The sequence below is a fragment of the Podarcis muralis genome, chromosome 6 (genome assembly GCF_964188315.1).
Source record: "Podarcis muralis chromosome 6, rPodMur119.hap1.1, whole genome shotgun sequence".
NCBI lineage: Eukaryota > Metazoa > Chordata > Lepidosauria > Squamata > Lacertidae > Podarcis > Podarcis muralis.
Genome location: NC_135660.1, coordinates 69,099,047 through 69,111,079, shown reverse-complemented (window position 1 = coordinate 69,111,079; position 12,033 = coordinate 69,099,047). Strand labels below are relative to the sequence as shown.

Here is a 12,033-nt window from a genome sequence, read left to right as displayed (position 1 = left end):
TTACAGTAAGTGACCTCTTCATCTCCAATTGACATGCAGTGACCCTTTTCCTTCTCTCTATTCCACTCTTGTATAGGCAATAAAAGTTATGTGCCTTGGGGAAGGATGAAGATAATTTTTGGGAGAGTCTTGCAAATTGTTTCAATGAAACAATTTGCTAAATAAACAAAACTTACAGCCCAGCTGCTAAATCCATCCTTCTAATGTCCCTCTGCTTGCTACATAAAAGACACACGCACCAACCAACCCCCCCCCAAAAAAATCCAATTCTGTTTTTTCCCCCTCCCTCTTCCTTTGGCAGCAGCAATTTCATCTCCACTGTAGCAGCCAATATCTGTTCCTTGCCAAACAAGGTCTTGTGCCACACATCACGCAGAGCATTCCCCGTCTGGAAAATATCGCTAGCTTTGGGATTAAGTTGCATTTTAACATAATGCGGTATGCTTTTAATCCAGGAGCTGCTTATTTTACCTAACCCGTCTCCTCTTAAACCAGTTCAAAATTCAGCTCTTTGCTGCTCCCCATCTACCAGCACTTGCGGTGGGCGAAAATGGTTCGGGTAAAGGCATTTTGTTGCCTAAACAATGCACATTTGGTGTCAGAATTGGGGGGAGGTGGGAAACACCCCAAAAAGTTTGCCTCTTTTTGCTGCCTGCTGTGCCTTTAAAAACATATATTCAACTTGTTTTGGTGGGGGAGAACAGTCTTTCCAGCTACCATTCCGCCTCCCACAATGCAGCAGTCAGCACATCTATATCAAAACATAGCAGCCATTGCCTTCTAGGAGGAAAAATTATGCCATCAATCTGTACATCGTGTTTCTCTTTCCTACACAATCCAGAAAGCTTTAGCAAGGGTTGTGGTGGAAGGAAGATCCATCTCTGAGAAGAATGAATAGCAGAGCGGGGTGGAGATAACGCAAGACAGAAGCACATATATTTTACAGAATGAGGACAGAGAACAAGGAACAGTGCAACAAATGTTTGCAGGGGATTCTGTGATAAGTGATGTGATACTGTTTGATATGAAGGCCCAAGAACAAGGAGTCAGCTGTAACTGATGAACAGAAAACGTCATTGTGCACCCAGCTGTTTAGAAGAAGAAATCCAACTCTGGTTTGATATCTCTTTTCTTCACATATGGTTCAAGAAAAAGTCAAAGTCTTGTTTTTATGGAAAGCAGGCCACAACTGCATTTGACAGGCACAGGCAAACTCTGGCCCTCCAGGTGTTTGGCACTACAATTCCCATCATCCCTAGCTAACAGGACCAGTGGTCAGGGATGATGGGAATTGTAGTCCCAAACATCTGGAGGGCTGGAGTTTGCCTATGCCTGCTTTACATACGTTGCCCCCTTGAGACCCCACAGGAAGATATCCAGTCCATACAATGGCCTGAAAGGTGTATGTGCAGATGTGTCGCCACAAAAAGAGGGGGGACTAAGTGTATGCTCTAGAGCCTGAACGTGATTGCTTCTCTGCAGTGGGGAAACATCCTTTGCAGAGAATCTGAGCTGGGCATGCTAAAATAAACCCACTAATCTGGGGCACAGAATTAATGACAACAGAGGAACAAATGGATGTCTCCAAAGATCCAGTATCACAAAGTTTACAGTGCAGCAGTCGTTTTCAACCAGTCCGTCGTGGCACCCTGGGGTGCCCTGAATGATGGTCAGGGGTGCTGCGGGCAACACTGGCCTCGATCCCTCTTTCCTTCCATCCCACCTTGGATGCCCTCTTGCATCTCTGCCTCCCAAGGAGAATGGTGGCCTCTGGGGCTCAAGGAGAATGGTGCCTCTGGGGCTGGGCAGAAGTTGCTTTCCAGGCCCCTGCGTGGCAGTGGGAGGAGGCACCTGTCTTTGGGGCAGCTCGGAAACCAGAGGCGGCAGCTACAGCTGCCCAAAGGACTCTCAAGGAGGGGGAGAGAGAGGAGGCAGAGGGAACACTCCACAAGGGAGAGTGTTTGAAAAGGGGTAAGGAGCTGCCAGCTCTGCAGGCAAGGGGTGACATAACTGGGCTCCTGAGCCCCACAGGGGTGCTGCAGAAAGAATGTAGTTGGTCAAGGGAGCCGTGGACCCAAAAAGACTGAACACCTCTGCAGTACAAGGTTGCTGTTTTTAATGTTTCTCGTATTTATTTTTTAAAACCAACAGCGACTGCCATTTTAACTAATGTCAGCAGAACCAAACCAACAGCAGCGTAATATATTCTAAGTGCCTGCATGTAACATTCTTCCCATTGCTCTTGGATAGGTCTCCAAGCATCTCCAAAGCCAATGTTTGGGCCACAGTAGATAATCAGGCCACCGCATTAGTGCCAAATGGTAACTGTTACAGTTCTGAACCCAGCTCGTTGTTAGAATATGGTGGGAAGGATTTTCTCCCTCTAATCAGATTAAGGTGGCAGGAACTAGTGAGTCCTCCTCATGCGAAAACCCGGCAGGCTCACAGACAGCTGCCTCAAGGGCCTCCCCCACCTTCCAGCCCCACGTAGAGGATCACTGGGGGGGAGGGAAGAGCTTTGTTCTTTTTAAGTGCTGTGAGCTTAATATTTCTTAACCGTTCTGGCAGTTCCCTCACTGCGAGAAGTGAGGAGACAGGGAACCAGGCAGAGGGCCTTCTCGGTAGTGGTGCCCCGCCCTGTGGAACGCCCTCCCATCAGATGTCAAGGAAATAAACAACTATCTGACTTTTAGAAGACATCAGAAGGCAGTCCTGTTTAGGGAAGTTTTTTAATGTTTTGTGTTTTATCATGTTTTTAATATTCTGTTGGGAGCTGCCCAGAGTGGTTGGGGAAACCCAGTCAGATGGGCGGGGTATAAATATATTATTATTATTATTATTATTATTATTATTATTATTATTATTATTATTATTATTAATACCAGCAAGGAGAAGAGTAACCATTGGGACATGGAAGCAACCCTCAATGACAAAAGCAGCACTGCAAGATTGCAGATTAGGAATCTTTTGCACTTTCTATGAATGCAGTGGTTCTCAAATTTTTTCCCCTGGGCCACACTTTCAGAATAAAAATTTGCTCGTGCCACACCTAATCTTTTATCGATAAGGAGTACAAAATTGGAAAACAAAAAGAAACAACTCCTGTCAGTGCTTCATTTGTTAGCACATGAACACAACTACTTTATAATATGGCCATGGGACATCCAGAAAGTATACTGTAAAACAATGCAGAGCTACATAAGAACATGAATCATTCCCTCTTGCTCTCATATTGAGAAGATATCTATCCATATTCTGCAAATAAAATAAAAAAATACTTTGGCACTATACCATACTACATTACACTGGAATGTTTAAATGTTTCTTTGGTTGTCCTTGAATCTTCCTGCCACACTTGCCACCACTCTCTTTGAGAACCACTCCATTAACACAACAGATGAACAAAAATGTCCAGGGAACATGGGGAATCTACCTTACACCAAGTAAGACCATTGGGTCCAGCCAGCTCAGTACTGTCTACACCAATGGGCAGCGATTTTCCGGGATTTCAGACAAGGGACATTCTCAACGCTACCTGAAGAATATGGTAGGTCTTCTGCATGCAATGCTAAAGTGCTCTTACTCCACCCCTTGGGCTTTGTAGCCAAAGAATGCAGAGCTCCCACAAATTTCTACCCACTCTGTTCCAACACATGCTAAGGCTGTGCATATGAGTTGCTTTCAGGTTTGAGTTAGAATCTAAAAGAACCTGAATGTTCACGTGGCTAGAGAATCTCACTCGTCTTCTGGCTTTCCTTACCTTCTATGCACATTCACCAAATTCATGTCCCATATAGGGTGCCCATGAATTCAATTTTGAGACTCCACACTTTTTTATAAGGCTGGCTTTTAAAAGCAATTAACACATATGCACATACTGTCCATGGTCTCACATATTTGGCCATTTGATATTTTGTGTGCTCAGTCTTGTTGTGTATCATTGCATTCATGAAAGCTAGAAACTTCCTTTGTGTCGTTATTCTTTATAAAAGAACGCTTGGATCTTCAGAATTCTAGAAAGATGAATGAACGAATCAATTTATTACAGTCACAGACCAGAGATAGAATTCTAGGGAGATCCCAAAAACTGAACAAAATGTTTTTTGGGGAAACCTGTGCAACCAGTGTAATGTTTATGTTGCAAACAGCATAAGGCACTTTAAATGGTTTTCATAAAGTTCAATATATCTGAACGTTTACTTGGTTTACATTTCTTACAGTGCAGTCCTGCGCTTGTTTACTCAGGAGCAAGCTCTACTATGTTCAGCGGTAGGTGTGTACAGTATGGCAGTCTTAAAACTGTGCTAACAGGAATACACTTTATTTTTAAAGCCAACTTTTTATATTATATCATCACAACAGCTTGAACTTAAATGATTCATTGACAGCCTAAGCTGCTAAAGAAACAAATATTGTTTACAATAATAAGAGGGAAATGAATCCATGGCAACACAGATGTACACGAGTATCCAGTCATCATCCTGTCCTAAATATAGACTTCATTTCCACATAAACAGCTCATGGGTAAAAGACACACTTCATCCCTATGTTGATAGAACTGTTTCAATATAGGGAACTTCCATTTTCCATTAAGAAAACGCAATTAGGATACATCTTACAAACAACTGAAATAAGCTCAGCCCTTTAAAATCTCAGGGCGTTTATAGTTGAGGAAAACAGCTCAATTCCATTCAAGGCAGCCCTATATAAGAGTATATCCCATGGAGGATTTAGCCCTTGAGGGCTAAAATAATACACAGTGTATTGTATCTCAAACCTGTCAAAAGACTTCTGAGACAGACTTGGTTCTCCCTTAAGCCCTGCCTTGCTCTCTCTCTCCATTAACACTGTGGTCTCTCTACTCACCCAAGCTACCAGTTCATCAAATCCTTTCTTCTTACAATCTGACAAGAGCTTCGCCAAGGCTCTCCCTCTTCAGCCTTGCCTTGAACTAACAGGATTAGTGTTCATTTGTGTGGTCTTGGTCAGGCTGTGATTTATAGCTGCTGGCATGGCTCCCTTTTGTATTCCTTTCTGATGAACTCTGAACACCGCCTTGCTCCCCCGGGTCACCCACCCCACAAAAGCACAAGGGCATTCTGCTCAGCTGTGCATTCCTCTAACCTATTTCCGATTTAAGAAGGAAACAAGCTGCTTCTGAGGAGAGCTAACCCGCGGCGTCCTCCCATCTTCCACTCCACACGTCGAAGTCTCCTTCCTGCAATGGTTTCTTCCTCTGCACACAAGACTTCAGCATTTGCAGGACAATTTAAAGTATCCAAAGCACACAAAATTTTCCCATCCCACAAACGAGATGCCTCGTAAAAGACCAAATGATAAGGCCCCCTCCCTGCTGGCAACTAAAAATGCAAAATATCCAACAACACAGCAGCTAAAAGCAGTAATAAAACAAGTCACAAACCGTCAGCAGTTGGTAAGAAGTTTAACACCCCATTAATTCGGGCTCACTGTTCCAAACACCCATTAAAACAAGCTTCCTGCATTCTTTTCACAGCAAAGACTACCTCCTCCAGATAAGGAGGTTCACACCCTGGTTGCCACTCAGCAACCTGCCCCTCTGCCAGCTGATCTAACCCTATCAAACAAAGGAAGAAACTTGAAGCTGTGGGAAAGAATACACAGAAGTATTATTGGGGAAGGGCCTTCGCTCAGAGATAAGAGCACATGCTGGGCATGCAAAACATTCTAGGTTCTATTCCCAAAATCTCCAAGTAGAGCTGGGATAGATTACTATGAGAACCCTTCTACCAATCAATATGCACGATACTGAGCTAGATGGGCCAATGGCCTGCCTCAGTATAAGGCAGCTGATCTTCCTATGTTCCTGTGCCGTGGATGAATTGAGAGTTAATATTTGGAGCAGGGAGACCTCCTAGAGAAGTGTGGGAAGAAGCAATCCCTTGAGGTTAAGATGGTTGTTGGCTGTTAGCGTACTAAAAGAATCTGGTTCTCAGTTGTGTTGCATTTAAAAAATAGAAGGAAATTGGCTTCCCACTTATTCAGAAAGATTTATAGACTGCTTAACCACAAATATCTCCCAGCGATGTACATAAGGTTGCAGGCAAAAGGCAGCTAGAAACCCACAAGACTTATTGAAAACAAATAGTTCTCTTACTCCCTGGGGAGTTTGCTTGCATCCATTTAATTTTATTCCACCTCAGCCACATTTGGGGACTATTGTAACAGTACTGAGAAGAGAGCGAGACTTGTCAAATTGCGTGTGGGGTGGGGGACTACTGCTTGGGAAGGGGTCTAGGCCAAAACACCTTTTGAAGTGCAGAGGCCCCCCGAGTGGCATGGTGGCGCGGTGGGAGTCCAGTCTAAAGAGAAGCCTCTGAAAGGTCACCAGCAATGATGGATAACTAGCAGGCGAGGCCCTTAAATGGTGGGTGTTGCTCACCAAGTGCCGGGAGACTTGACAAGGGTGCGAAAAGAAAGTGTCAGAACTAAAAGAAGGGACAAAGAGGAAGGAGAGAAAAGGGGTCTGTCTGGAGGCTGGCGAAGGAAATAATGCTTTAGCAAGCTATTCGTTTTGCATCTTACCCACAGAGGTCATGTTTTCTCCTTTTTACCGATCTTTTCTTCTATCTCATTAAGCTCTCCAATGGGCCCTTTTTCCATCTGAAAAGGCAGCTGCCTCTCTTCCACTCCTCCCCGCCCCCCGCCGGCCCCCCCAAACCCAGCATCCTGAACATTCACAGAGTGAAAAGCGTTCCCTGCTGAGTATAAACCATGAAATGGGGTTGAAAATGAAGCTTTCGATTAAACCTGACAGTTTCAAGCTTCTCATGCCGTCCCCTAGAAGCTGGGGGAAAATGACATCATGCATGACACCCAGTTGCGCAGGAGGGGCAAGCAAAGGGTCAGGGAGTGGCGGAAACCCCTTCGCTTCTCTACAACTTGGGTTCGTTTAAGGAGCAAATTGAAAGGGGAGGGTTTCCAAAGCACCTCATTTAAAACATCAAGTTTATAGGGAGACGAGACGTCTTTGCATTTACGTTTTGCCATGTGACAAAGTTGCGATTTTAATATTTTGATGGTTTTTCCTGTTTATGTTTTTTTGCTATTGTTTTACTGGGTCTGTTTTACAAGTTCATGAATGATTTTTAAAACAATGTATTGTTCTTTTTATTCTGCGCTTTGTGCCCTTAAAATGGTTGTAAGTCACTTGGAGGATCCTTTATAGGGCAAGCAACTAATAAATTGACTACTGCTAATAATAATAGATGAACCAATAGCAAACAAACCATTCTGCACATGTAGAAGCACATCGTTTATGCAGAGTAGTTCTAAAACACAGCTGGCATATAAAATGGCGGATAAATCTGAGGGGCAAGCCAAGGTGAATGCTCAGGTCCCTAATAGGGCATGGCGTTCATCTCTCTGGCAAACATTAATTAAAAGCATCCATCCTAACAGCACGATGACATCTGTTGTCATTGTTGATGCTAGGATAGAACCTCTGCTCCAAAAAGGGAACCACTTCTTTTGAAATCACTCCAAAGGTGCTCTGGTATTTGCTTAAGTCTGACCTCTGGTAAAACTGCAAGCAAAACATTTTTAGCTGGTCACTTCCAACAAATTTCACCCACGAAAGCTTTCACCCACGAAAACAGTAACTGAGGTGCCAGAAGGATCTGACGGTTGGTTACTACTAACTGTTGATGAGACCTTTTGATCAAGAGTCATGAGTTCCTTTGTAGAGAATCTGAGCAACTCCCTGCTTCAACAGCCACTTTCCCGCCCACCCAGCCCATGGAATCTGACAGGGAAATGTCCATTGAGCCAATCCAACTACCCTTCGCTTGGGTAGGCCCCTCACCTTCGAACACAACATCAAATGCCATTATAAGACATGAAGGTTTCACAATATGCATCATTACGGTCTCGCAGACTTCTAGGATACATATGTGCGCTCACACAGTGAAACTGCATCATCCGATGCAAACAGCAGATATCCACACTCACGTGACTAGTGGATATGCAGCCCTCCCTTCCAGCCTCCATCTGTAACAGTTAAAATAAAACAACAGAGAGCCTCACTATGTTCATGAGGGTGAGGACGTAATTCTGGACGTGTTCCTTCCCATGGAATCGCACAACGGAGTCGTCCACGGCCAGCAGAATCTCTATGTTGTAGTCGTCTTTCTTGGCGTGGCGCCTCTTCCGATCTGCTTCGCCAACCTGCTCTTCAATTAGGTTCAGTGTGTTTGGGAGCTGACCTAGGCTAAAGCCTGGAACTAGGAAGAAGAAGAAGAAGAAGAAGAAGAAGAAGAAGAAGAAGAAGAAGAAGAAGAAGAAGAAGAGTTTAGATTTGATATCCCGCTTTATCACTACCCTAAGGAGTCTCAAAGCGGCTAACAATCTCCTTTTCCCTTCCTCCCCCACAACAAACACTCTGTGAGGTGAGTGGGGCTGAGAGACTTCAGAGAAGTGTGACTAGCCCAAGGTCACCCAGCAGCTGCATGTGGAGGAGCGGGGTATCGAACCCGGTTCACCAGATTACGAGTCCACCACTCTTAACCACTACACCACACTGGCTCTCACCACACTGGAAAGTTGAGAGCAAAGATAAAGGGGTTAAAAAGCTATTGCTGGCACAATTGTGAAATTTCAGTAGTTATTCAGGTCTCTAAAATCTATTATTCTGCAAAAAAAACCAAAAAACCAACAACCTCGAAACACATACACCGCAAGCCAAAGCATGCAAGTTATCTTCACACTGAAACATATATGCAGTAGTGTTCGGATGATCTTAATTGCTGTGAGTCAAGCTATCACCATAATCTGTGTCTAAAGTACCGTATGTTTTGCTCCATAAGATGCACTTTTCCCCTCCTAAAAAGTCAGGGGAAATGTGTGTGCGTCTTATGGAGCGAATGCAGGCTGAGCAGCTATCACTGAAGCCAGAACAGCAAGAGGGATTGCTGCGCAGCAATCCCTCTTGCTGTTCTGGCTTCTGGGATTCAGAATATTTTTTTTCTTGTTTTCCTCCTCCAAAAACTAGGTGCAACTTATGGTCGGGTGTGTCTTATAGAGCGAAAAATACAGTACTGCCTGTTGGGGACCAAGAACTGGATCAGAAAGCCTGAATGCTCCTTAAACAGGGAAAAGGTAGCCATGTTGGCCCATAAGAAAAAAATCCAAAATACATAGTAGGGCCAGACTATTTATTAGGTCAACCAAAATCTTGAACACTATTTTGTGACATTTTGGTTGGCCTAAGAATAGGTATTGCCCTGCCATGTATACTGGAATTTACGTTCCTTGATGGCCTTAGCTTACAGAATTCAACCATTGTCAGTTTTGAAAGGGCATAGAAACAGCTAACAGCAGTTTTGCATTCTGAATCTGGACACAGAAAGAAGTGGAAAGACCTGAGAGCTTTGAGCTTGGATATAGCAGATGGAAGGGGCACAGAGGTCCATGCTGCTGGTTGGGGCACCTGGGGCAGGATTAGCAGTTGTGCTGTCAGCTTTTACTATGCTCTGCTTGCATATTTGTAAATAAAAACCAGTTGTTAGACAAAGTAAATCTCCAGTACTCTCTCATGCAAAAGAACGCTAGACCAGTACTTTCCCTAGACCTCTCTCCACCCAGAGGGAGTGCTTAAGAATACGAGTTGCATATGTTGGGATTTTATGGTTGCAGAATTCTGGAGCATTTTTGTCACACACAAAAATAAATCTCTTCTGTGTACGTGCAGCAACTTCTTGGTGACTGACAGAGGCAAATTGTGTTTCTCTTTGTCCTCCAGGAAAGAAGGAAGCTTCTCCCATCAGTGTGTCAGTCCTGGGGAAAACTATCTGCTCAGAGATGCCAGGCCTTGAAGCTCTTAAAAGGAGAAGAAGCTATGCCTTTTTTGCTTTCTATATGCAAGCATGTATATTGATTGATTGATTGATTGATTGATTGAGTGATTGATTCATCCCCCCAATACAAAAACAGCATAAATAAAAAAGTTAAAAATAGAAATCCTCCATAAATAAACAAGACTATAATCATAAAAAACCCAACAGCAGCAAAGACAGCAGTACAGTCAAACATTGGCTTTCGAACATCTCAGCTGCCGAACATTTCGGAAGCCGAACGCCGGCAACCCAGAAGTAAATGCTTCCGTTTTCAACGGAACGGCTTCCACTGAGCTACCACTGTATTTTTCTCAATTTTCTCTGTAAATTTGCAGACCGCCCTTTGATCCTTGGTTTTCAAATGTTTCCTAAGTCGACCGGACTTCCGGAATGGATTACGTTCAAAAACCGAGGTTCCACTGTATATGAGCTACAATTCACAACCCACAAAAACAGAAAATATGCAAAGCAAAGAGTAGATAATATGAACATAGAGTTAGCGGTTGCCTTTCTGGGTCTCCCAAAGCATCTGGAAGGTTTAAGAGGGAGAAACAGAGTCTCCATATAAGAAAGAGAGAATGTGTGTTTTCCCAGTAAGGGATAAAATCAAGCTAATGAGCACTAGGTTTTTATTTGCAAGCAAGCAGGATTCCAGCTCTGCTTCCTGTGGAGAAGTGGTGGGGGGAAATGGACAGCACTTCAACTCCACCTTGGCAGGAGTCCCTCTTCAGGCATAATGTTTTTTCTGTCCTGGAACTGTTACGGAAGCAGATAGTGCCTCCATGTCAAATCTATCTGGAAATGAATGTGTGGGAGCCATGAACGTGATGCTGGAAATGTGCAACCATCTCAACAGGAAGACTTACCTTCATTATGATGGTCCTTGTATGCTTCTGCTCTCTGTTTGACAGTAGACCTACGGTAGACCACATGAGCTCTCCCATTCTTTTCTTTCTCCCACTGTCCTCGCTCCAAGGGCTCAATAAAAAACTCGCCGCTGTCTGTACGAATCAGGCCTGCCTGGGGAGCCATGGAAGAAACCGGCAAAAGAAAAATAAGGAAGTGTGTATTGGTGATGTCAGTTTGAAAGCCATGTTTGGCCCCTATGTATTCAGCAGTACAATTGACATATCCTAGAACCTCCCAACTTCTGGAGCGAAAATGCAGGACTTCAGTGATCATTCAATTTATACTACTTGCAAGGCTGGACACCACAAATAGTTTCTCTTGCTGATAAAGGAGTTGCAGTGTTGTGATTTTCTTGCTGTATTAAACACTATAGCACTGGGAATTTGTGCATATTTCCATTAGAGACAAAACGCAACAAATCACAAGCCAAGACAGCAGTGAATTTCTGTTGGGGTCCGTAAATGCAAGCAAATATCCAGAATAGTAGAAATGGCATGTGGGGCGTAGCTGGTAACATAAACATCATTTCAAGACATTTCAATATGTGCCATCAAAGGTGCTATTATGCACTCTAGAGTGACATTAATAACAACAGTAGTTCTGGTGCTATTAATAACTCCTAGTGATTGTGTGAACTTTCCTCATTTGTGCCATTACAAATTTTGCTGGATCTTCTATACTCTTTCCAGCTAGTCTTCTTAACGTGCAACTTGGCAGAGAGCCCATGTCAATCTCTCCATTTTCAAATGCCTCCCTGGTTTTGGTTAATCACAGTTCTGATTTCAGTTCACATGCTACATTTTGAATGCTTCAGGAAGAATCTGCCTTAGAAATGCAGAGCATCACAATGGTGAATACCCCCAGCCCAAGGAGTCGCTGCACGAAATCCTTGCGATACCAGATGTCTTTACTCTGAAATAAGTCTTGTGCTTCCAGTAAATCTGCATTGAGGCTGCCCATCAGTTTTATTCCGAAACTCCACCTGATTAAGGCTTTGGACAATCAAAAGGAAATCAAATCACACATTGCAGACTGACAAGATTTTGGCAAGGATGTTAATATTGACCTAGCGGTCACTGACTTTCCCTAATCACCACCCACTTTTTTCTTCATCTGTTGGCTATGAAAAAGCTCTTTTGTAACACACATCAGCGGTATCCTTTGAAGCTCTGCAACAATCCAGACTATTTTTTCAAGAAACATTTTTGTCCCTATTAAGCCAACAAACGCTTTGGGAATTCGAAACTAACAC

General features: G+C 43.6%; 1 protein-coding gene across 4 annotated transcripts in view; it reads right to left on the bottom strand.

Moving 5' to 3' along the window:
* Positions 1–12,033, bottom strand: part of ADAMTS14 (ADAM metallopeptidase with thrombospondin type 1 motif 14) — a 73,365-nt gene that overhangs the window by 42,543 nt on the left and 18,789 nt on the right. For 3 of the 4 annotated variants that reach the window (XM_028729555.2, XM_028729556.2, XM_028729557.2), the window contains exons 3-4: positions 10,739–10,892; positions 8,065–8,261 (exon numbers count right to left, since the gene is read on the bottom strand). The exons of the other annotated variant lie outside the window; for it this stretch is intronic. In XM_028729555.2, the coding sequence (XP_028585388.2) occupies positions 8,065–8,261; positions 10,739–10,892 (351 nt within the window). The remainder of the gene's footprint in view (positions 1–8,064; positions 8,262–10,738; positions 10,893–12,033) is intronic. 4 annotated transcript variants of the gene reach the window in all.